Source organism: Corvus moneduloides, chromosome 25 (genome assembly GCF_009650955.1).
Source record: "Corvus moneduloides isolate bCorMon1 chromosome 25, bCorMon1.pri, whole genome shotgun sequence".
Lineage (NCBI taxonomy): Eukaryota > Metazoa > Chordata > Aves > Passeriformes > Corvidae > Corvus > Corvus moneduloides.
In genome coordinates, this window is record NC_045500.1 from 5,506,837 (window position 1) to 5,532,414 (window position 25,578).

At 45.5% G+C, this 25,578-nt stretch overlaps 1 protein-coding gene across 13 annotated transcripts in view; it reads left to right on the forward strand.

Moving 5' to 3' along the window:
• The first annotated feature begins 562 nt into the window (after positions 1-562).
• NCAM1 (neural cell adhesion molecule 1) overlaps positions 563-25,578 on the forward strand; it is an 86,060-nt gene continuing 61,044 nt past the window's right edge. For 8 of the 13 annotated variants that reach the window (XM_032133581.1, XM_032133583.1, XM_032133584.1 and 5 more), the window contains exon 1: positions 563-691. In XM_032133581.1, the coding sequence (XP_031989472.1) occupies positions 637-691 (55 nt within the window). In that variant the 5' untranslated portion in view covers positions 563-636. The remainder of the gene's footprint in view (positions 692-25,578) is intronic. The other 5 variants (XM_032133590.1, XM_032133591.1, XM_032133594.1 and 2 more) reach the window with 3 other exon arrangements.

Here is a 25,578-nt window from a genome sequence, read left to right on the forward strand (position 1 = left end):
ATATACACATACATAATATATACATATATATAATACATAATATGCACACATATATAATACGTAATATATACATATATATAATACATAATATGCACACATATATAATACGTAATATATACACATATATATAATACATAATATATACGCATATATATAATACATAACATATACACATATATATAATACATAATATATACACATTTTCTATCGCATTTAATACATATCACATACACATATTTACATACAAATTAGAATACATATTATACACATTAGAATATTTTATATTCTAATCCCATAATAACTATTAATTATGACGGTGATAATAATAAAAAATAGTAACTATTTGGGTTTTTTACTTAATCGTTTATTTATTGCCTAAACAAGTACGTTTTCTTTCTCGTGCCTCCCGCCGGGCGCGCAGCGGGCGCGGCACTACTTGTCGGCGCGGCGGAAGGATCGGCGGGCGCGCTCGGCGCGCAGGGATCGCTGCGCGCTGCGGCCGCTGTCAGTCAGCGCGGCGGCGCCGGGACGCGCCGGGCGCAGCGAGCGCAGCGGAGCGGCCACCCCGGGCACGGCTCTCCGCGCCCGTCCCCGCGCCCGCAGCCCCGGCGAGCGGCTCGCCGGCCCGCCGGTGCGATGCTGCTGCTGCTCGCCGTGCTGCCCTGCGCCTTCGTCCTGCTGCGAGCCGCAGGTACGGCGGGAGGGCGGCAGGGGCGGGGGCGCGCCGCGAACAATGGGGTCGGGCGGACCCCGGGCTGCGCGGGGCTCTGGGGGTGCGGGGGGTCCGCGGGGCCGCGCGGCGTCGTCGCAGCCGGAGGGGACGGCGGGGCCGCGGGGGGCTGGCGGGGGGGGGAGGCGGCCGGGCTGCCCCGGGGACCCGCGGGCCGTGCGGGTCGGTGCGTGGGGAGCGCAGACAATGGGCGCGGAGGGGATGCTGCGTGCGCCGGGGGCGGCGGCGGCGCTGGCGGTGTGGCGGCGGGCTCGGTGCGCGCAGCGAGGATGCCCCCCGCCCTCCGCGAGCGGGGCACGGACGCGGGCAGGGAGGGAGCGAGGGATGCGATCGCCGTAGAGCGGCTGGAATAATAAAAGAAGAAAGAGGAGAGGGAGGGGGGGGAAAAAAAAAAAAAAAAAAAGGAGGGGCGCGGGGCGCTGCCGTTGTGGAGCGGACCCGGGCGCGAGCGGTGCCGCCGTGGCCGCTCGGTAGCCGCCGGTGGCCGCCCGGGTCGCCACCGCCCGTGTTCGGGAGCGGCAGGATGGAGCGGCCACACCTGTGCCGGCCCCGCCCCGGCCAGCATCCCTCCTCCGGGCTGCATCCCTGTGCTGTCCGTCCATCCGTCCATCCATCCGTCCGTCCATCCATTCATTCATCCCTCTCTCCCTCCCCCCTCTCCGACGCTGTCCGTGCCGGCGCTCCCCGGGGAGCGCTCCCCGAGCCGCGCTGCGCTCCGCCGGTGTTTGCTCGCTGTCCTGTCCGCCAGCTCCTCATCCCTTGTTCCCCCGTCCCTCGGGAGCATCCCGGCCTGAAGCACCGCCCGGGCTGCCTGTGCCATCGCCCCCTCGCAGTTGTCACCGCGTTCGGCTGGCAGCCCCTCTCGGCTCCGCGTTTCGTGTGTGGCTCCCGGTGCTGTGCCCGGTCCCCGCGATCCCCGGAGGTGTTGGTGTGTCCTTGCCGTGTTCCATCCCTGCCCAGCCTCTCCTCTCCCCTTGCTCCATACCCACCACCCCTCCCAACGCTGAGGATTTTTATCTGCTTAAGCAATTACCGCTGCTGGGGCTCTCTCAGCTCTCGTGATGACAATCGCTGTCGCGGTGGACCAGTGCCACCAGTGTCCCCAGGGCTGCTGCCAAATCTGAGCCACCTGTTTAACATCAGCACAGCACCCACCCTGAACCATACCCGGCTCTCCCGCGGCAAAGCGCTGCTGTTTAGCCTCTCTTTATTTAAAAAAAAATAACCCGTGCTTATTAGAGGGTCCGTGTAATGACGGAGGGGTTGTGCTCCCGTTCCCAGCAGCTCTTCCCGGTATCCAGATCTGCATCTGGCCCGGCCACACCCTCCCATCCCTGTCTCTGCACATTCCTGCTCTCACCCGTGCTGAGATGCCAGACTGCTCCCTGCGATTGCACAGCCATCGCCTCCCTGACACATTCACACAGCCTTTCTCAGCTGTGGGAGGGCACAATAAAGCGGTTTGGTTGGTTTTTGTTTTTTTTTTTTTTTCCAGGGGAAATAAATGGGAGTAAGCAAAAGAAAAATTATCTGCATATCATCTGTTGCCTGACTCAAATACATGTTTATCCAATAATAATAATTATGAATATGGAGACTGCCTAGGGAGCTGCACAGCTGGAACTGTTAAATCAGCATAAAATGGAGAACACAAAAACCAAATAAAATATTAAAAAGCTAGAACAAAGCAGCAGCAGTGTTTATGGTGAAAACAGCACCAAGCACATCAAGCTCTGCTTTCCACCCTAAAGGATGCTCTGGTCTCGTACCGTCTTTTTTTTCCCAGCTGAGCTCACCAGTCTGTGATGGGGGAGAAGGGATTTTGCTTTGGAGGCTGTGGAGATGTCAGTGCAAGAGGGTGTTTTATTTATTTTAATTTATTTTATTATATTTATTTTATGATCGTGCTGCTAAGGAAACCTTAAGCTTAAATATAAGAGGAGGCAAGAGAGAGATATTTATTAGCGAGGAATCCCTGAGGAAGCTGTTGTCTGAGCACAGTTGTGGGGTAGGTTCACAACCAAACCACGTCTTTTAGAATAATTCCACATTTTGTGTCTATCCCCCTGGCCTGTGATAGTGCTGATTTATTTAGTCTGTTGTAAAATGAAAACATTCTCTGATAATTCAGAAGCTGATTTATAGACAGAGCAGATGGCTCCTCTCCTTTCATGTGCATCCTGAGAACTATGGTTTCCTAAAGAATAGAGAGTATTTTGTATCAACTTTATCCCCTTGACACTTGAACTTGAGAATTCCCGACTTGACTCTAGGGTTGGTTTTTTCTGTTGTTGGGTCTTTTGCATGTGGGTTTTGTCAGGGGTTGTTTTAAGAACATTTAATATAATAGTAGCTTAATGAATCCCCAGTTTTTAAGTGTTAAAGATTGTGGCTGCTCTCCAGGCTGAAAGTGCCTTCACTTTTCTTGGCTCGTCTCCAGAAATATATTTTAAGGATAGACTGCTCTGCCGTCGGGTACAAGTGATGGTTTCTCGTGGATAGAGAATGCCATGGGGGGTTTTTTATGGGTTTTCCTGTTTGTTTGGGGGTGGGAGGGTGATGCCATGGATTTCCTCCACGGGCTGCCAGGGAAGCAGAACCAATTGCTGGGGGAGGAGGAGGAGGAGGGGATCCTGCATCTGCTGCCATCAGTCTTTGAGGAACAGAGGGGTAGCTCGGGGAGGAGACAAAGCACAGTTTATTTCCTCATTTTAAAGGCCATCCTGTGGTTTTTCGCATTATTTAACACACCTGGTGATATAAAAAATGGTTTTTCGGTGGGTTTCTGGTGTGGTTTTGGAAGCATCGGTTTTGCAGTGTATTGCAGTGTGATTCCAACTTAAGGTGGGCATTATGAACTTGCCCAGATGTCTCTGTAAGCAGCCTGGGAGAAGCTGTTTCCTTTGGAATTGTGTCGTGGCTTTGATGCAGGGAATTATGAGAAAGCTTCAAGTATCTGATACCACCATGGCAGTGTTTTTCAGGTGCAGTGAAAAGATGATGTCTTTGTTTATCTCCCAATCCTGTCCTTTCCCAGGGATGTGAAATGGGATGTGAAACAAGCAAAGCGACTCACTTGTAAATATCAAAGGTTGAAAACCACAAGGAAACAGAATTGTGGTGTTTTCCTTGCTGTTTATAAACAGGGAGAATGGGAGTAACTCGGCTGAGGGTGTGTCTGTGCAGGGAACTACGGCTCCCAGCAGCTCCTCTCTCCTGGATGGTTCCTCTGCGCATGGTTTTTGGGAATTAATGTGTCGCTTTCCATCCCAACGCTCCCAAAAAAAAAAAAAAAAAAAAAAAAAAAAAAGAGCCACCAGGCAAATAGACTTTGAGCCATCCAAATCACAGAAGCAAATTTGAAGGTCAGCTGGCTGTGGCTCCTTTTGTTTAGGAAAACACATTAGCATGGAGCAAAGGGCTGGCTGTGCACAGGGATGGAAATGAGGAGGGCTTGGCAGCAGGGCCATTATGGCCCCGCAGTTCCTGGTGGGGAAATGCAGCTGCTCATTAGGAACGATGCCTTTTGAAGTGACCGTGAGAGCCAAATGGCAGCGCCTGCTCCTGCCGTTGGAGGGAGGTTTTTCTGTGGTTTTTGGTTTGTGGTGTAGATGGAATGGAGAAAAATGGATAAAAATCAGGGATAAATTTCACATTAAAGTAGATGTATGGCTTAAAATCCAGTAGTTTCCACTGTATCGATGGGAAGGCAGATAATCCCTGTCCATAAGTGATGCCTGCAGCTGCCAGACCTTCCAAGGATAAATGACAGATAAGGGATGGAGTCACCATCCCTGGAAGTGGCCAGAAATGTGTGACTGTGGCACTTCAGGACAGGGTTCGGTGGTGAACACGGTGGTGGTGCAGGGTTGACAATGAGACTTGATGGTCCTCAAGGCCTTTCCCAACCTTAGTGATTCTCTGGTTCCACAAAAAGCAATTTCAGGAGGAATTTCTTCATGGAAAGGGTTAAATGTCGGCAGGGGCTGCCCTGGGAGGTTTGGATTCCCCATCGATGAGGTGTCCAAGGAATTACTGGGCAAGGTGGGGATTGGTCACAGCTTCGACTCAATGTCCTTGGAGGGCTTTTCCAACCTCAGTGATCCTGGGATTCCATGAAAAACCTTGTGCCAGAGCACGTTGGGGTGTACAGGGGAGGTGCTGACGTATTTGAAAATACCCAAAGCCACCTGAAAGCTTCCTCAGAGCATTTTTTGGACCATGTTACAGCTTTGGCTTCTGAGGTTGCTTTTAACACAAGAATTTATGTACTGGAGGTGCTTCAGCTAAATTCTGACTTGGACAAATGTGGAACATCAACAGCCTTAGTCCTGAGAGCTCCAGATCTCCAGGCAGCTGCCGGAAAAGCTGATTTTTGGGGAACAGCACACAATGGGAGGTTTATCCTGCAAAGCAAGTGCAAATAGCTGTAAGATTCCTCTGAAGAAGCAGCAGCAGCTGTGGGGTGTAGTCACACAGAGCCGTGCTTAAGAGCTGGGGGAGTTATCCAAATTCTTAAAAGTGAATAATAATTAGGATGGAGATCTGGTGTTTGCAGAAGTCAGGGAGCCATGTTGGGTTTGAACAAAAAAAAAAAAAAAGATGCTTGTGCCTGAAGATTAATGTCTCAACTTCCCTCTGCATGCTCAGAAATAGAGCTGGGGTTTGGGAATGTGGGAGATTTTCAGCTCTGTAATTGCTCACTGTGGGTTCTGTGCTCCTGCCCTGCCAGGTGATGGAGAGACCAAAGGTCTGTGAGACCCTGACTGTCCCCAGGTAAATTCAGGCTGAAAACCAGGTCACAGAGGGGACAAAGGCCAGGGAGTGGCAGGCGCCGCTCCTGCAGCCATTCCTGCTGCACTGGGCCCTAGCAGGGATGCAGCCCTATATCTGTAAATCTGATGCAAGGACGTTAAGTTTAGGCTGCAGGCAGTAATGGGAAACGTGGCAGGGTTGATCCATCCTCTATTTGCATCCCAGATCTTGTGACAGGACAGATGCAGGGGTTGTTGGGAAAACTGGGAGTTGGCTGGTTCAGTACAGCCTTGGTAGAATAATGTGGAAAATATTTGGGAAATCCATTGAAATGGTCGATTTCTCAGAATGGGGAGCCATTTGATTTGAGTTAAATATCCATCACTTCAGCAGGGCGTTGTCAGCCAGGACAGAATCCATTTAAAGAAACTCTTGATTGTTCTAATTGTTCCAGAATTGTCAGTCTCGTCATGTCTTGAATAAAATATTTATGTTTTCTTCATAGCTGAGTTTTAAGACTGTTACAGCCATTGGGTAAATCAGGGTAGGTACTTTCCACAATTTGTTATTAAAATCAGGCAAGTCAGGGTAATTTTCTGAAAATCCACCTGCTCCTCACTGCTGAGGCCACGTTTGGAGTGCAGGGTCTAATTCTGGACTCCCCAGTGCCAAAAAATCTGTGGATTTACTGGAGAGAGTCTGGAAGAGGGACTGGAGCATCTTTGTTGTGAGAAGAAGCTGAGACTGGAAAGTGAAGCCTCGAGGGGATGTGGGCGTGGATGAATTCTTGCTGGGAAGGAGTGAAGACAACCAGAATCACCCCAGTGATTGCCCAGGGGCAGAACAAAGCGGAATACAGCGAATCCTGTCTGAACATATGAAAGCACACCAAAATCCCTACTTTTTTTGTTGGATGAATCCTGGAACAGGTTGAGTGGAGAGATTGTGGATTCTCCATCCATGGAGCCTTCAGAAGCCACCTAGCCAGATGCCTGGTGACCTCCTGCAGCTGCCTTCCCCTCCTGGACTGGATAATCTCGAGATGCCCCTTCCAATCTCAATTGTTCTGTGATTTTCCTACCTCTACTCTTATAAAAATAGAATAGAAGCTTATTTGAATATTTAATTTACCTTTCTTTGTTTATATTAATCATATTTATCACCGTCGAATCTTTAAGATAAACAAGAATGTTAATGATTTGTTACGGGTTTATGGTTAATTATAATTTACCACACTGATTAACGTGAAATATAACTCCAAAGACTTGAATGGGAGTGTGTAAATCTGTGTAAAGAAATGGGGAATTGTGTGAAATAGAGGGTTGGAGGAAGAAATGAGTCAGGTGACATATTCAGGTTACATTTCGGGCAGAGTTTGGTGTGAATCAGTGCTTGAAATTCAAGGTCTTTTCCAGAGGAGAGACTTGGCTGAGCTGTGGAGTTGAGTAGGTGATAAGTGATGAAATAAAGTGATAAAGATTTTAGACAATGGAAATAGAAAATTGTTGCCTCCAAAATTGAATAGGTTTTTCCAGATGTTTAATATCTCTTGTCCCAAAAGCAACTCTATAAAAAAATTCTTAAGTTGTCACAAGAGCTGCAATATTTTCCTGCAGAATTTAGTTAATTGTCCCTGAAATCAAACTGTAGAATTGTAAATGTTCTTGTTTTATGAAAAAAACCCCTAAACATGTATTTTAAAAGCACAGTTCTTTGCAGTGAGTTCCAAGTGCCGTTCTTTTTACCACGAAGATTGATGTGCATTAAGCTTTCAGCAATTTTAATCCCATTTTTTTTCAGCGCCTTCATATGTGGGATATTCAAGGCTGTGTTTCACCGTGCTACAAAGGAGGAGCAGCCAGTTCGGTGGTGTTTGCACAATATTGGCAAATTGGGCTTTAATGCGTGGCATTATTGCATAATCTGATGTTTAAAATAAACACGGGCAGTAATTGAGGGGACCTCGGAGTTCGGGGATGCTCGGCGGTGGTTCTTCAGAGCCCGCTAAAGAGCAGCCTGTCTTTGCATATTAATCACCCTTTCAAAGGAACTCTGCCTTATTTGCATTGTGCCGGCACTGAGGAGTCCCAGAGTGTGCCCGAAGGGAGGAGGGGGGGCTGCGATTGTCGTGCTCAAAAGGGTTTTTATGCCATTCAAGTGGCGGGGCTGAGAGCAGCAGAATCCGGGCAGGGTTTGGGGAAGGACAGCCCCGCTCCGCTGCTCGTGGGCTCCGAGCGCCGCGATGCCGAATATTCACAACGAAACCTGCAGATATCTGCGGCTGGTCGGGCAATTGGGGTTCCAAATAAAATATTGTTCCGTGGTTTTGCCTTTTGGGATCACAGCAGGCCACGCTCTAGGTCTCGATGCCTTTGGGAAACACGGGGACAGGGTAAAGGTTGGGGAGATTTCAGGTTGTGTGAGTTTGGGAATAACAGGATTTCCCAGGCCACCGCACTCCTCTGGTGATGAGGTTTTATGTAACTTCAGCTGCTGCTTTGGGGCAGTGTGGGGCGAGGTGTTAATGAGCTGTGTCTGTACAGAAAAATCCAGAAAAGGGGAGATTTTGGATCCTTTTCTTTGTACAGGTCCCAAAACCACACAGATATTGAAACATGGATTTTAGTGAGCAGTGAAGATGTTTCAATGGGTGATGGGTTGGTGTTCTGAAGGAGAAGATGTACAGATAAAATATATATATATTTACACGCATATATAGTAGTACAGCATAGTGGGAATTTTATTTTGGCACAATGAGTAGGAGAATTGGGCTGCAAATTGTGGTTGTGAGTAACCAACAGGTCTTGTTGTGACTACAGGTGAAAACTGATCCATCCCTGTAGTGACACTGGTTCTGCTGAAGAAAACCTTTTGTTGGAAGGAAAAGCTGCATTTCAGACAACCAATACCACTGTGCTCCCCAAACCCAAAGATGTTATCCTATGGTTGTGTTTAATCAATATTATTGAGCTGTTTGCTGAAGTCCTTGGTGTCTCTTTCCTCCTGCTTTTCCTTGCTTTATTAACTCTTCTGGCATATTTTCTTACACTTGATTATTTTGTTTTGCTAGAAAACTGGCAGAGAGTTCCCTCTTGGTGTGAATTTTGGGAATGAGGTTATGTAAAGCAGCAGTTTCCAAACAGGTGTCCTAGGAGCTAAAAAAGCCACAACAGCCTTGAGTGATGATGTTCAGGCTGGGCTGGGTTTAACTTGGAAAGGTCTTTGTGGAAACGAATCACTGCAGTGATTTTTTCTGTGTTTATTGTTGCTCTCTGTGTTCAAAATGGTATTTTCAGGGTCTTTTTGTAGCGAACATGAGGAATTTTTGTAATTTGGTGATGCTGTTAAGGCAACGAGATGGGGAGAGCATTCTTCTGCTAAATGTTAGTTTTGCTGTATTTTAGTGCGAACTGTTGGGTTTATGTGTGGATGTTTTGGGGTAGGAATGGGTGGATTTTCATGAGGTAGCAGAGCTTTGCCTGTGTCACTGCGGTCAGAAAGAAACCCCCAAACCATCCCTGCCAGACAATTCCCATTTATTTCCCTCATAATTTCATATAAAGCTCCTTGCACTTGCAGTATTTAGAGGTTAAGTGTAGCAGCAAGTACTAAATACAACCAATGTGGCTATTTCCCTGTAATAACAACTGCCTTCATATTGTTTTTATCTCATTAATATTACTTGTGTGCAAGCTGTGGCACTGTTATGATGAAGCCCTTAGTGCCCACCTGGGTGTGCTCTGAAAGCCTTAAAATAACCATTTTTAAACCTTCTTTTAAATTTGTTAATGTGCTTAACAGAGTCTGTGCAGCTCAGGATCTAGTGAGCAAAATGCCCACTCATTATGGGCTAATTATAATATTTTAGGACTTAATTTCGCATTTTTCAGTATGTTAAGAATGAGAGAACGTCATCAGACACTTGTGCACGGCATTTTAGCAAAATACAATCAACAGCTGCTTGGCCAAGGAACTTATTGAATTATTATGAGCCTGCAGGAATCAAAATAACAGAGAACTGGAGCCGTGTTTTGGTTGTGTTTGCAGCAGATAATCCCCAGAAGTCTAACGTGCTTTTGGGGCTGGGAGCAGACACACGGAATTACTGCACACTCCCTAAATCCTCCTGCAGTTTAATCTCTTCATGATCTCTGGGATGCAATGGGAAGGCCCTCAGCGTTTATTCCCTACTCCCTGGTGGCTGGGCTTTGTTGGGAATGGAGGAGGGAAGCTGGGATGCATGAAGGGAATAAACTGTGTAAATTTATTTGTTGTAGACAATCTGGAGCAACTTTTGCTCTGCTGCAGAGAACTCACTGTAAGAAGAGCTACAGCACCAGAGATTTAATTTCATACTGATTCACTTCTAGCTTTGCCATTTTATTTTATTTGGGGATGGGCTTTGGCCATTTCACTCTCTAATTTTTCTCCATTTCTCTGTAAAATGAGTATTTCATGAAATACAAGCAAACTTGGAGTAGTTTGTGCTTCGTGGACAAGAAGAACATAGTGCTGCAGTGATTGTTTGTGGTTTTAATTTCCCACTTCAGGCTAGCATGAATATTAGCTCCAGAGCAGGAAATACTGGGAAATATTTGTGCTTAATAGAATAAAAGTTATTCATGTCTAGAAATGGGTATTTCTGTTGGATGCTTTTATTCCTGGCCAAACAGAAGTGTGTTTTTCGTGGTCATGCTGGTGTGCAGTTTGTTTGCACACAGTATCGGGCACGAGGAGGTAAATCCTGCTTTTATCCACGTCAGGCACAGTCCCAGGGAATATCCAGGCAGGAATTTGTCTCACCTGCTCACAGGTACTGAGGGATCACCTGGCCCTGGGAAAGTTCCAAGTGGCTACTTGAGTAAAGATCAGTGGAAATCTGCAGAGTGGCCATTTATTTTGAAATAAATGACTTGTGGTGATCTTTCTTACACCTGCTGAAAGAACAGGGATTTCACTGAAAGAGGAAATGTTTTGGGTTTTTTTTTCCCACCCAGGCCCTGCCTTGCTGCTCACACTGCAATTAATGTGACCTGCTGCTCATTAATGACTTGCTGTGGGTGGGTAGGGGAAAACACAGCAAATTCATAAAAACAGTGCTCTTTTCCTTGCTGGATGCTCTCAGCTCTGCTGAAGGGGAGCACTGGGAGGATTTAAACCAATCTGTCAACATTTGTGCTATTTCACACTTAGGTTCTGTTGTAAGAACAAAAATCTCCTTTGCTTTGCAGCAAATCTCAGCATCATCAGCAAAGCATTAAACAAACCCAGTCCTGGGATATTTTTTCCCTCAGTCTCTCTTCCAGAAGAAAACTTGCGCTTCAAACCCTTTGAATTGGGCTCTTTTTTAAAAACACATTTTCTGGAGCAGCTTTTTCCATTCTTTTACTAAGGAGTCCTTGAATATTCGAGGTAGAAAGGTGCACTTGGAGCAGAAGCTGCTGGAGCAGTCCCTGGAGTGTGTTTGCCTTGGGTTTTTCTGTGTTCTGGGCAAACACACTTCAGCTATTTCTGCTTTTATCAATGGCAGTTGTTGGTGTTTGCTCATAAAACAATAGTAGTAGTAAGTGTTTTATACACAAGCTTGTGGGTTTTGCATCATTTTAATGTGAAAGTAATGACTTGTGGGAGATGAGAGAACTCTGAAGGCTGTCCTTTAGGACAATCTCTGTTACTGCTATCTAATACCAATAAATTAAAGCTTTCTTTTTGCTTTTTAATGGGTGTACTTAAGTTTCTGATAACCTGTCTCTGTTTTAGTTACTTGTTAATCCCCAAAGAAAAGGCTGAACGTGCCAGTTACCTGCAGATGAAAGTCCTATTGAAATCCCCATTATTTTGGTTAAAAGAAGCTATTTTTGTATGAAGAAGTCTTGTTTTTTGAGACTGGATCTCGATTTGAATGAAAGCACAACCCCATTGTGGACCATTTTTGTTGTGTTCAGCCCTGAATTTCAGGCTCTGGTTTGTAGCTGCAGTCGCTCTGGCAGGTCTGGAGAGTGATCAGTGCCTTATTCCAAGGCTTCTGTGTATTCCCAGGAGTTGTTTTTCATCAACCTAAATTGGTCCATCCAAAGCAGCCTCGAGATAAAAATAGCAAATCCCACACTCACTCATTTTGTGCGTTCAGGCCCTGCATTATTGATGCATTCCTCCAGTGTCCTCTGTGTCCAAAAGATTCATTGTGTGTGATTTATTATTTAGTGGCACATGCAGAAATACCTCCAAGCATTAAAAAAGCAAAAGATAAAGGTATTTTCTTATCAGGTGAATGGTTCTCTTATCTCCTTTTCCTTGAAGATTGCAGTGAGTAGTGGGACCAGAGGAATTTAGTTGGAGTGGTGAGTGAAAGCAATGCTGCTGATTCCCTTGGAATTTAGCACTTTAAATGGATTAGAACTAAAAATATCCCTGCCTGGCATTGCGTCAGATCCAGAAACCTTTCAGAGTATCTGCATTTCCATGTTTGCTGGCAATTTAAAAAGAGTCCCACGTTGGAGCTAAGTGGGAGCGTTGTGAAGGGGAACCAGGATTCTTCACTGGAGCAGTTGGGCATAACTGTAAAATTCATGGGTGTTGCTAAATGGGAGCCCACAGAAGCAGCATTGGGGAAGGAAAAGGTGATTTTTGCTACAGACAGGATGTGTAATTCTCTCCTTGGATATGTGGAAGCCTTAACAGGAATTAATCTCCCTTTGTAACTTTGGGGTGGGATCTTGCAGCAGCTGGACCACATCTTGTTGATCTTGTTGGTCAATTCTGTTGCCAATTAATTCATTCATAGCTCATATTTTTGGGGTTTTTTTAATAATGGTGTGTGAGCACTCCTTATAATCCCATAAACCCAGAAATGGTATTTTAACAATGGAAAGGGAACTAATCACATTTTGTGCTTATCTAAAAGCCTGGAATTTCACCACCACAAAGGAGGAGACTTTGATTTAACCTGTGGTGTGTGCTCCTGTTTTGTTTGGACAAATTTTACTTTCCTAGAGCAGTTGAATGATCTTGGTGCCCTTGTAGAGGGGCTGAAACAGAGAAATACAAAATCCCACCGTGCTAATTGGGGTGTTTTTAATGAAATGTGATGGTACCACTGTTAACCATCCTCATGCATTATTAGTTCCTAAACTTCTGGAACAATCACTGTAAATCAACACAGGATTTTTTTTTCCTTGGTACTGAACATTTTCGTTGATTTTTGGCCCATATTCCATGTAAGTGCAGAGCTGTTGGCTGCACATTCAGGAGCTCTAAAGGTGAGTTCCTGCTGATGCTGGAGGTGTGTTTTGGGCTCCAGGTGTTGGTCCTGCAGGTTTCTGGAAGGTGAGGGGGACTGAAGTACAGTGTTTTAAACTCTTGTAGTTGATGGATCAGCTGCCCTGCACTGCAGGGAAGGTTCTTTGAGAGGTTGTACATTCAAGACAGGTAAGATTTGGAAGCTGTGGTCCAGGTTAACATTTTGGACTCCACTAGATGGCACTGATTTATTGTGCTGTTGATAAAAGACATCAAATGCAGTGGGAGATTTTTATTTTTTGAACAGAAACCATAAAGGAGGTGATGAGGACGCTCAGTACTTACCTGTTTGTCTGGTGGATGCATAGACAGTTTTCTTCATGACCTCCTGCTTTTGCAGAGGAGTTTTGGATGGGGTAGGCCAATCATGAGCGTATATTTTAAATATTTAGCACTGGGAAGACATCTCTAAATAAATACCTGCTTTTTCTTAGTGAACATCCTCTGTTGTTGCAGAAAGAGGCTGGGCCAGTGTTGGTGCAGGCAGCTGGGTTTGCCATAATTGTGTCTCAAACCATCACAGAATCCAGCACAAAGATAAATTCTTACCTTTCTGATAAGAGTATTCCTGGTGGGTTGCAGTCACACAGTCCTAGTTCTGGTTAGCACCAAAATGATTTCAGTGTCGTGGTGCTGGAGGGCCCTGGGTGTGTTTTATCCCAGCTCCAGGGGCAGAAATGGCCATGGAAGTTCTTTCGGTAAATTTGGTACCCAGATTCCCCCAAGGGCCCTCTGTGTCCTGCTGATCAGGGTGGAAGAGCAGAGAGTTATCCCAGGAATCCATAATTCCGTCTCTTCTGGCTTTCCCCTGCATTCCCTGTGCCACCAGATGCTGCCCTTGAAGGCATCACAAATCTCACGTGGGCCAGGAGATGTTGGACTCGAGATTTAGGATGCTCCATGGGGATAAACTTGGAATAAGGCTTGGTTCTACCTTGTTTTCCTCCTCTAATCTCCTTTCCCTTCCAGCCAGGGGGGAGCTGAGCAGGGCTGCAGTTTGGCCTCGCTTGACTTCAGCACTCGTGGGTGTTTTAATCTGGTGCCTCACGAGTGAAGCTGTTCCTACAGAGAGTGTGCAGCTCTCCTTCCCTCCCTCCAGGAAGCAAAGCCTGGCTGTTCCCTTGTCTTCCTTTCAAGGGATTGGGAAGTACGTGGCTTTCCAAGGAAATCAGCCTCCCTTGTGCTGCTGGAAATAGCTGTTTTCTGCCTGGCCTGTGGTTGGAGGGATGAAGCCTTGCAGGAGCCTCAGATAAATACAAAGTACAGCAGTGACTCCCAGAATTCAGCATATTGTAGATGTTGATGGTTCCTTCAGCTGCACTTTCTGGGGCTGTGTGTGGGATTTCTGCGGCTCTGCACGTTTCCCCAGGGAATTTGTGTTTCCCCTATCCAAAACCTGCGTGGAGCCGTTTGCAGGATTCAGCAACCAAGGCACTGCAGCGACGCAGGGAGGGACCTCAAATCCAGTTTGGTGTAGTTGGAGATCTGCCTTCAGCCATTTGTGTTCTAAGCACCACAAAGCCGTGATTGATGTGCTGATATTCTCTGTCTGCTTCGGGGTTTCTCTTTGTTTTTCCCTTCTCCCCTCTCAAACTGCGGATTCAATTGTTAGTTTGGCCTCCAGTACATAATTAGTGATGTTTCTCAGGCACAGCTCACTGCAGTCTGTGGGACTCCTTCCTGTGACATTGACAGGGGTGCTTTTTTCTAAATCTATTTTTTTTTCCTTTTGACATCATTAATTTTTACACAAATTTATGAATTTAACCCTTGGTGAGGAAGCATTAGGTGATGTGTCCTGGCTTTGAATTAATTCCTAATGCCCTTGTTTCCTAACTCCTTGATTTATATATATTCCATTTAATTCTGGGATGTAATATATTATTAATTCCTAAATCCATTATTTCCTGACTTTTTCCCACTGCCACTTTTTTTCTTCTTTTTCAGAACATTTTTCTCTTGTTTGCTGCGTACTGAAGTTTTGACATTCCTGGATAAATGGATTATTAATGAATTTGTCACGTGCAGTGCTTGGGAGCAGCCTGGCTGTCCCCAGGGCTGGATGGGGACGGGTGCCTGCTGTCCCTTGGACACCTCACAGATCTGATTGTAAATTGGCCCAAAAAGGGGGGATTTACTGGAGCGTGGCCGGGGCTGTTGGATTTGTGCTGGTGGAGAATCAATCAGGGCTGCTGACAGAGCTGGGCAGGGGGGACAGGGTGGGTGGGGACTCCAGGCACTGTTTTCTGTTCTGTTTTCCAGCACAGAAGGTGGAATAGTAATTTATTATCTGACATTCTTTGCAAACAGATGGAAAACACTCTGCTTGTGAATTTGCAAGGGAAAGGATTCTGGGAGCAGGCTTTGCATATGGCCTTCCCCCCTTGGTTTTTTTGCATGCTGAGGAAAACAAGAGTGAAGTCATTCCTTGTTGTTGGAAGGGAACTTGTGTGGTGTTCCCACTCCGGCTGTTGAGATGGATAAAAAGTCCCCAAACCATCCACCCTGGACATGGTAAATGGATTGAAGAAAAGGGAATAAAATATGGTTGAGAAGTACAATGAGCTCTGCGAGTTCTGTTGGATTCTCATCCTACAGATTGCATTTTTTAATGTAGAAAACCTCTCTACTGGATATAACGATCTGGTGAAGAAAGAGGAGATGTTAAGGCTAAGAACATCTAATTTAAAAGCCGAACAGGTGAATAAATGGCCCTGGAATCAGTGAGCGGTGAAGGTGCCCTTTGCAACAGTGACAGTCTGTGTTGTAGTTTGGGTTTGTTGTAGCTTTTCTCAAGAGAGCAAGTCATGAACTTGTTTCTTTGTTTTGGTGGGAGGGTTTTGCCTTTGGTGAGTTTCAAACCAGGGTGTTGTCACCCTGCAAAGATAAGAAAGGCGCTCTGGGTTTGCCAGGACTGGAATGCAACTAAGAGCACTTGGGAATTAGGATTTTGCTGCTTTTGGCAGTCAAATGCCCTCTGGGTGTGTGCCCTGTGGTGTCCAGGCCGTGATCAGACGCTGCAGAGGTTCCTGAATCAGATTGTACAGAAACAGCAGCAAGTGTTTGTGACTGGAGTTGGAGCTTTTCCCCTTGCAGAATAAAAAGCCTGGAGAAGGCAGTGTAGGGTGTGGAATCAGACAGATGGGTGCTTAACCTAAATCCCCTGAATTCCCTGGGGACACCTGGCCCAGGCTGCTGGCAGGGGACCTGCGGTTGGAGCTGCTGTGTGAGGTGATGGGAAGCACTTTATTCAGTGTCCAGGATTACAGTAAATGTACAGATGACATTAAATGTCCCTCAGAGCACCCCGAGGAGTGAATCCCTGCTCACAAGGTCATCTAGTCCTGGGGGAGGTGGCACCAAGGACCTCCTGATTCCTGGGCCTGGGGGATCCCATCAGAAACGTGTTTGACTGGGAAATTTCCATTTACAGCTTTGGTTACAACTCCAGTGAATGTTTATTTGGTTTTCCTTCTATCTAAAAAAAGAAAGCATAGGATGAACGTTGACTATAGATAAGTAGGAAAATCACATCCATGCATTACCAGTGCATTCCCATTTTTTATATCAACCACTTGTATCGATCAGTCTCATTTATAGTATATTTTCACCATCTGAGTGCTAACTTTAATCTCTGTAGCTCTGCCTTTGTTTCCCATCATAGCAGCTCCCATTATCTTTGAATTTCATCCCTACATTTCTTCCTGTGCTGGTTGGAAGAGGCAGAAAAGGGGAGATGCCACTGCAGTCATTCCCCATGAAAATGAGCAGGTCCTGCATGAGCCCTGCCTGATCCGTGACAGGTTCCTGCTGCAGAATCACAAAATCCTGTTCTAAATCGTGGTGCCACTGCCAATTAATCAAAGCCAGGCATGAGCTCCCGTGTTCCTTGTTCTGGTGCCCATTAGGAGCAGCTGCATCGTGGACTTTGATGTCTTGGGAGGACAATGGGATCACTGTTCCAGCTCCAAACCGCTTCTCCTTGCTGTTTCCTTTGTTTCAGGGGTATGGGAGTGGGGAAGACGTGAGGGGGAACACAAGATGTAAATCTCTGGCAGGAAATTGCTCACAAATGCCATCACTGGAACGTCAGGATTTTAGCAGGGATGCACTTGGAAAGCAGCAGAATTTGAATGCTGGCAAATAAATGAGGATGAAGGGGGAAATTGTCCTCACTGAAGAGGGGAAAATCCAGCTTAATTCAGAGCAAAGTGTAATTAAGGGGGAGAAAACTTCTGGCATAGATGGAGAGAGCTGGGAGATTGCAGGAAAAGTTGTTGTGCACAGATAAAATTTATGTATTTCTGTCTGGTTTTTTTTGGAGAATGTGCCCACGTTTTCCTGGGGTATTCTTTGAAGTGGACACCCAGAAAGTTTGGGTAATTCCCTCCTGATTTGTGCAGTGAAGGAGGTGTCTCTATGCAGGAAATTTGAATTTTTGCAAAATGAGGTGCTTTAAAAACAGCAAGAAAAGCAGAGGTGGTGAATCCATGTGTTTATAAGCAAGAGGAAGGAATTGGGAGGGATGGGGATGGGATAATGGGGTGACAGAAGCACCATCCCAGTGGTTTGGGTTAGGGCTGGGTGTAAAATAACATTAAAAGACGTTTCTTTCTCTTTTCTTCCTAAAAGCTCCATTATTTGCCTCATCCACCCCAAAACTGTGGGTAATTGAAGCTTAGAGATTCATTCTTATTTATATTTTCCCCATAATTCTGTGTCAGGATCCCAGTGAGTCACCTTCTCTGAGGGTTTTTGTTGCTGTTCACTAAATGACAGAAGTGACTGAATTCCTGCTTCCAGGCATGTAGGAGATCCCACATTTCTGGTGCCATCTGTTATCAAACTTTGCGGGTTTTGTTTTTCCCAGTTTGCAGCAATTTGAGGGAGAGTAGGGGAAATAGAGCAGGTGATGAAAAGGGGAATTCAAGTGATGCAAAACACTGGTGTAATGACCAGGAAAAGAAGAGTGCCTGGTGTGAGGCTTTAGTAAATTCAACAGCCTCTGACAGAAGATGATTTTACTCAAATATTCTGACCAAAACCTGCAGGTCACTCACTGTATTCACCCTGTCATGAACCAATTTATGCATTTATTTATTTATTTTCAATTGCGTCTTGCTGTAATTGCAGCTCATTATCTCTGTTGTGATGAAGCGAGGGGTGAGGATGTCCCAGGAGGTGCTGGCTGATAACAAAAATCACCTTGCATGTGAGCTCTGAGTCCCAGCCAGGCCTCCTGAGTGTATTTTTTAATGAGCTCATCCAGTAGAAAGATCCATTGTTCCCTCCACAGACAATTGCTGGCTTGTGCTGTTTGGAGCTCTCTGCTTGGGCAGAATTCTTGGCTTCTGTGGGAATTGTCCTTTGGGCTTGGCTTTTTCTTCAGTAGATACAAGAAAGGGGAAAAAAAAAACCCATCCAAATACATATTTAATTATTTGTGTATTAGTGATCTAAAGCTTCCACTTTATTCTGTGATGCTTGAAGCCGAGTTTTGAACAAGGATGAGCAAACAGCACTTTGTGTTTTTCCCACAGGAGAAGCAAATGTTTCTTAAAATTGAAATCCCCCGTCATTCATGAGTCAGGGCTGATTTTAGCAAGGAGTTGATTGGACATGAATTACGTAGATGCTACTCCAGAGTTGAAATTATCTTGGGTTACTGTGGGTATTTTTATCTGTGCAGCTGCAGGGTTGAAGGCAGAACTGTGCCTACAGCTCTGCTTTCTGTAAAGAAAAATTTATAACAGAACATTTTAATCTTTTCCTTCAAATATTCAATTAGCAAGCTTTGATTTTTATCTTTTTCTGTCACACAGACAGATTCCACCTGCAGTTTGGATTCCCTGGCCATACTGACTTAGGCACCAAATCGTTTTTTCCTCTCATTGCATGAAGTGTGTGTGAATTCACCAGGCACATCTGTCCCCAGATGTCAGGGTCAGGTTTGGTTCAAGGTCGTGGTTTTGGCTGTTTCTGCATTGAACCTGGCATTATTTTAGGTATCTCAAAGTGGAATTGTGCTTAAACCTGAAACAGGAGCAGGTGGATCTCAGCGGGTCCCTTGCGGGGGCTACTGGGGCTCCTCTAACTCACCCTTAACCCTTTTGTCTTGCCACAGCCTTGACTGGTTTTATTTATTAACATTATTCTTTTCCTAGAAGGCACAATACATTTATTATGAGCTCTGAGTGATTTCATTCACATATTTTTGAAACCCTTGGGGAAGAGTAGCCTGGAAGTTGTTCCTATTCTGCTTCTCAGCTCATGGATGTGTCAGTGAGTGTCCAGATCCAGGGGAATAATGGACACGACAATCAGAGATCAGCTTTGGCTGCTCTGCCCCATGTAGGGTATTATTAGCTGTGCTGAGCATCCAGTCCAGCCAAATCCAGCAGCTAATCCAGTTGTTTAAAGGAAATTTCAATGCTGCCCAGTGTCAGAAATGGTTTTTAGTGCTTATGTGCATGTTGTGTGCTTGCCTGAGTATTTTGGTTTAACTTGAGTCGCCTTCAGGATGATTTTATTTGCTGGAATGTCACTTGGACTGGCCTGAGTAAAGGAATAGAATGAATCTAACAGTGACAGCTCTGGGGAGAACAGACCTGGCTGGTGCTGATGTGTTGGAACTCAACACGCTGAGCATTACTGAGGTGCAGAAGGTGATGTGAAAAGCATTAGTCAAGGAAAATGATGAACAGTGAGTAACTGTTTTTATAAAAAAACCCTTGCAAGCCTCACTGGGTGGTCTCAGTGTGGAAGACACGAAGCCTGGGAGTGATTATTTTCTGCAGGAGATGTCTGTGTACCTGACTGATGTGCTCACAAGAGCAGTCCTTTATTTAGCAGTGACGAGATCAGAAACTCCAAATATCTTAGTGCAGCTTCAGCCCGGAATGAGCTTTCCTGAGCATCCCCAGGGAGTGTTCCAGGAGCTGCTGCTGGGAGGTGCTGAGCATCCTCTGGCAGCAGCAGTTCCTAGAGGTGGGGAATGCTCTGCTGGCCCAGCCTGTGCTGCTGCAGTGGGGTACAGAGCACTCCCCTGGGTTTGTCACATCTCACCCTCTGTCCCTCACGAGCTCTGGCATCCAGGGGCTTTGTCTGCATCCAGAGCTGCTGCTGGTTCCAGGTGTCTTGTCTTGGCTGATCAAATGGGATATTCCAGCAGGGACAGTTCTACCCATGCTGGATTTTCTGCTCTTAAAAACAAAATTCCAGCTGGGAGCATCTTGCAGAGCATGTCCTGAGTTTATCGTAGTGAAAGCATCACCCTGGGCTGTACCTTAGAGCATCCACCTGCAAAGACTGATGCTGAATAAAATGTGCATTAAATCCATTGTCTCTGTGTCCTTGGATATCCTGTTGGACACAGCTATTAACACTTTTTATAACCCTATTAACCCTTTTTAGAACATTTTCTCTCTGTTGTGTGTTATTCTCTGTTGCTCAGAGAAGTTATTGCCATCTCTGTATTGAGTTCTTCACCTTCAGGTGCTTCTGGAGAACACTCTGGAGATGTGATTACCCCATAAACTGGCCAAAATTGGACAAAACGTTTGTTTTACAGGATCTGGATTTCAGTGGGTCCTCTGGGAAGCCACAGCACCCCAGTAAAACCCTTCTCCCTGGGGAACCTGAACTCTGTGACCAAATTCCTGCCTGACTTGCAACCCAGAAGCTTAACTAAAAAGTGTAATTTTTAAAAAATGTGCACAGATGATGTAAAATGAACATTAAACCACTGCTCAGCACAGATGCCCTTTTACAGCACTGGGGTTCCTTGTGCAAGGAAAACCATCCCATGCAGCCAAAGGCGGGAGAACCGGAAATAATGGGATGCCAGCACTGCTGTATAGGAGCCTTTCACTGCCTGCCCACAGAGCACTTCCAGAAAAACTTGGAGCCAAGACTTCCCTTGGCAGCAGCTGCTTGATTTTTATTTTTTTTTTAAAGTTAATTTAAATTATCATCTCCTGCAGACAATCCTGACTTAATGTCCTTGGTTTAAGACTTCTCCAAACCAGGCACACAAGGCTGTTCCCCTTGGATGTGAGCACCTTAAATCCCTGTGAATCCTTGGTTGTGGGGAGGATTTTGGTGGTGCTGGGTTTTTTTGAATATTTTTTTTCCCCAACAACGTGGTGTTGCTAGAATTTTCCATGAGTGGGACAGCTTGTCCTTGTATATCTTTTTCTGAAGCGGTGTGGTTGAGGGGGTTGGGAACACACCCTGAAATAACTGACAGGAATTGGAATATCTGAATGGAATGGGGAGGCTGGTGAGTCCCTGGGAATGGGGATACCCCTCCCAGTAGCCTTGGGGTTTTGGGAAGGACCACTGCAGCATTTTGGGATCACAGTTGGCTTCCAGGATTCCTGTAATTGGAGAAACAGCTGATTTTACCCATTTTTCCCTGATCAAGACCCATTTCTGAGCCATCAGGCAAGCTGGTGTCACTGGGAACAGCTTTCCCTGTTCTGTGTGCAGCCTTTAAGGGAGGGAGCTGGGACAGCACAATCCTGGATGGAATTCCTTGCTCCCAAGGTGTGGGGAGGCCACAGAGCTTCTTCCTTGGATGTCCAAAGTCTTCCAGGGGTGCAAATTGTGGTTTAAAATGATAATTGTGCAAACAAAACAAGCATTGAGCTCTGAAGGAAGGCAGGGCCCTGTGCAGGGAACAGAATGTGCCTGTTCTCAGGGCAGTAATTCCAGTGTTTGGGTTTCTGATTGATTTTTAATTGCTATAAATAGTGCCCTGTGTGGAAGACTCACAGGGTTTGTGCTGTATTTAAAACATCTTTCTTACCACGCCACTTGAATTTCCAGTTGGTTTCTTTGCTCTTAACCTAATTTAGCATCATGCCAAAGGTATTTCTTTCTTCTATAATGAGATTCTATTGTTAATTCAGCGTGTCACAGGCAGAGACACTGAAGGGGTGCTGCCACTGATGGTGTTGTCACTGGGACCTGTCACTCCCTGCCAGGCTTTGGGAAGTGCAGGTTGGGTTATTTCTGGAGGAACTGGAATTCTCAAGTCACTCGTACCAAGCCTGCCTGCAGTTTCTCCTGTTCTTAATCCTTGCTGAACAAAACGTTATGGATTCTTTGCACATCTGCTTGGAAAGGAACCCTGTGAGTGCTCGTGGGCGTGGAGCTCATGGATCGTAATTAGTGGCTCTGACTCTAATGAAGGTGGCAGGGTCACACAAAGACAAACCCCATCTCCTTGTTGTTCGTCTCCAGTGGAAGCTCCCAGAGCTTGGTGCAGGATTTGGCTGCACTTTATGCCTTGTGATGCCCCAGAATGAACAAGAGACCTATTCATGGGCAGAATTTCCCTACAGAGACAATATAGAAAATAAATAAATTGTATCACTTCTTGTCCCAAAACGTATTTCAGTTTGAATTTTCCTTGTTTTCCTCTCCCTGGGTTATAAATCATATTGCCTCTCCCTTTTTTTTTTGCTGCTCCCAAGAGCTGCATAACATTTTTAAAGAGTAGAATGTATATTCAGTGCTTTGGTGTTGCAAAAAACCCCTTGGAATTGTATTTTGGGAGTCAGTGGCTGTGCTGGATGCCTTGACTGTGACATTTCTCTGTGAGAAATCTCCTTTCTGAAATGAATTCTTGAATGTGGCTCAGTGGAAAACAAACACAGCTATATGATATGATCTACCTTTGGAGGCAAAAATTATAAAAAATGGCCTAAAAGCAGCCCAAAGTTGCTCTAGGTTTCAGCAGCTCCAGACCCAGATGGAAAATGTTTGTGGTAGGACACGTGAGCTGGGGGAAGGTGCATTGATTTTTAATCAATGATCAGAGAATCCAATTCTATCAGCAGTGCCCCTGTAGGATCACGTCTGCACAGCGTTTTCCCTTCCCTCTTCATTTTTATTGCAGCTCATTTTTTCCTGGTGTTTCATTCTTTATCATCTGTTCCCTTTTCAAAATAATTAAGGAATGAAACATATGATTTATGGCAATTATCTTGCACATTAGAGGGGGGAAATACACAGTTTGTCTGGTTGCTTTGGTGTTTCAGTTTGCAGAGTTGATAAGCAGCCCCAATTTCCTGACACATTCATTTTTCAAGTTGTTTCAAGAGAATCTGATGTGACACAGTGAACAAAAGACTAATCTAATTTATCTTTTTTTTTTTTTTTTTTTTTTCCCCTCATCTCTCTCTCTTATCCCTGTAATATTTCTGCTTGGTTTGCTGCATATGTGAATGGGTTTTGTGGTGGCATTTCAATTTATGGGTGGATATTGAGGCAGGGAACAATGTGTCTTCCCCTTCCTTGTGAGGACAGATTTCAGAATACCAAAGTGTCTCTAGCTATGAAGCAAACCTCTCATTTCCTCTGGGGAGAGACTCTTGGTATTTGTAGCCAAGTATTTTTGTAGAACACGCGATCATTTTCAACAAACAGCATCTGAACTTGCTTTGTGGTATTTTTATTACTGATTGATCTGCATGAGGTGATTAAAGAAAGCCAGATAGGGTCTGAACTTAATGTGTATTTTGTACTGCATAATTCTCATTATACCCAGGAAAAACGGGCAGTTCAGAGGCTATGAGGGCTGGATCCATTCAGTGAAAGTAGGAAAAATGAGCTGGTTGGGTGTTGGCAGGGCTCAGTTGTGGGTATCTGATTGATTAGTTAATTTATTAGGTTCTAATCAGTACATTTAGCTGTGCACAAGGTGGGCTGGTCAGTACTCTGCTGGGTACTCCCCAAAGTTGATAAGGCACGCAGAGATTATCGCATCAGCTGCCTGTCCATAGATAATGTTTGATAAACCCAAATGAGCACGTGGCTGCGTGGGGCTGGGCTGCCAGCTGGGGTTAACCCGTGCCAGAGGTCCCTGGTAATCTGTTCTACTCCATTTCCATGTTCTTATCCACGGAACTGCTCCACCCACGGCCTCACGTCCCTTTATCAGACCAAACCAAAGCTCAGCTGCCTTGAAAAGCAGTTTGTGGGGTTTTTATCCCTTTTCAAGGGGTAAGGAGTGAAATGTGTGTGGAAGAAAGCTCTGCAGACAACAAATGCGGTTTATGTGCTGCTGCTTTGCGCCGAGACTGGATCCCATCAAAGGAAGTAGCTGAGCCCTGAAAAGAAAGACTGAGGGGTTTTTTCCTAATCCTGTTTTACCTTGTGGCAAAATCTATTCTTGCATCTGTTGGGTTTTAATAGTGCTGGCCCACAGGCCTTAAAATAGGGATTTATAGATGCCTGGTGACTGTGATGCAGGGAAATGTGATTTCCATTGATGAGCTGTCAGAAGCACAACGAGGTTTGGTTTCTGTGTGTTCATCTCCACAATCAAGGCAATGGCAGTGGATGGGGACGTGCTTGGAGCTGGGGACAGGATTCCTCGTGGCACTGGGGTATGGCTCCTGTTCCTGTTCATAATTGCAATGATTTGGATGACAGTAATCTCCAGTGCCTGGCAGGACTGGTGCCCTATTGAGCTTGTCACCGACCTGAAGGAAATATTAAAATAAGTCAAGCTAAAGCATCACAGGAGGAACACAAGGATGGTCAGTGTTTTGCTCGAGGTAAAGCAGAATATCAGGGGCAGAGTTCAGAACAGCTTCATAACTTCAGTAATTCAGGCTAGAAAAACATCCTGTTCCATGCTGCTGTCCCCTAAACCCAATCTTCACGCTGTTCTCAGATATTGGTTATTAGATAAGGTTATTTCATGACTGCTCTTGCCTCGCAGAATTTGCCACTTATGAAATGATTCCATTTAGCAGATTAGTTTCTGTAACTGCATATTGCTTTTCATTAGAATTTCATGGGGCTTGTATTTAACATGCATTGGAGCCTTGTTTATGTGGGACCTGTTGAAAGCAAAGTGGATTAGGCCGTTTAAGCCATGTATAATCCATTCCCTATGGACTTGTGTTTCCTCCTGTCTGCCTGGTCCTCATTGCTGCTCCCTCTTCTGTCCAGCCATCCATTCGTCCTGCAAGGAGCAGGAGTTCTGCATTTCCTGCACAATAAATTAGCAGTGCTTTAATTGCGTGCTAAACTCGGTCCAGGCCTCTTCTCAGCTGAGCTCCAAATTTTGCTTCGTACTGAAAGCCCAGTTTTGGCTCTGGAATGGTTCCAGTTCTTGTTTGCAGGAGCTGGCTGCTATTTGCATGGAGACTTCTGCCTTGTTGTCATGGATTGAGGGCAGGTGTTTATTAGTTTTGAGGCTCCAATTTGTTTAATGGTTCGTCCACTGTGTTTAGCTAAGTCAGTAAGGCAATGCTTGGGTTTAGTCCTTGCCCTTCCCAAGGGTTTATCGTGCTTATTCCCACATATTACACAGGCCCAGGACTTCCTGGTGCTGAATTTGGGGGGTGATTTGATCCATTATGGGTTCCACACATTTGCAGCATGGGAAGAAGCACAGAGTCCACGGAATACAAGCTCAGCCACTTTATTCCCAGATGATTTAATGCCCAGTCACACCATGTGCTGAGAACCATCCCGTTTGTCCCACACCACAGGGCAGGATGCTCCCGGGAGGCTGTGATTACTCTGGGATTCAGTTTGGGAAAAGTGCTGCGTCCATCCCCAAGCTCTTTAATTACAGCCTCAGCCTGTTGTGTCAGGGAACAGGGGAACTCATTTCTGCTGAGAAATGTTCCCATCCTCATGCATTTTTAGGGAAAAAACGCAGAATTTAAGATGCAAATCCACCTTGGAGTCATGCAGGGGATACAGCACGTTGCTAGTTTGGGCAGAATTATTGACAGCACTTGCAGCATCCTCCTTCTGCAGGAGATTGT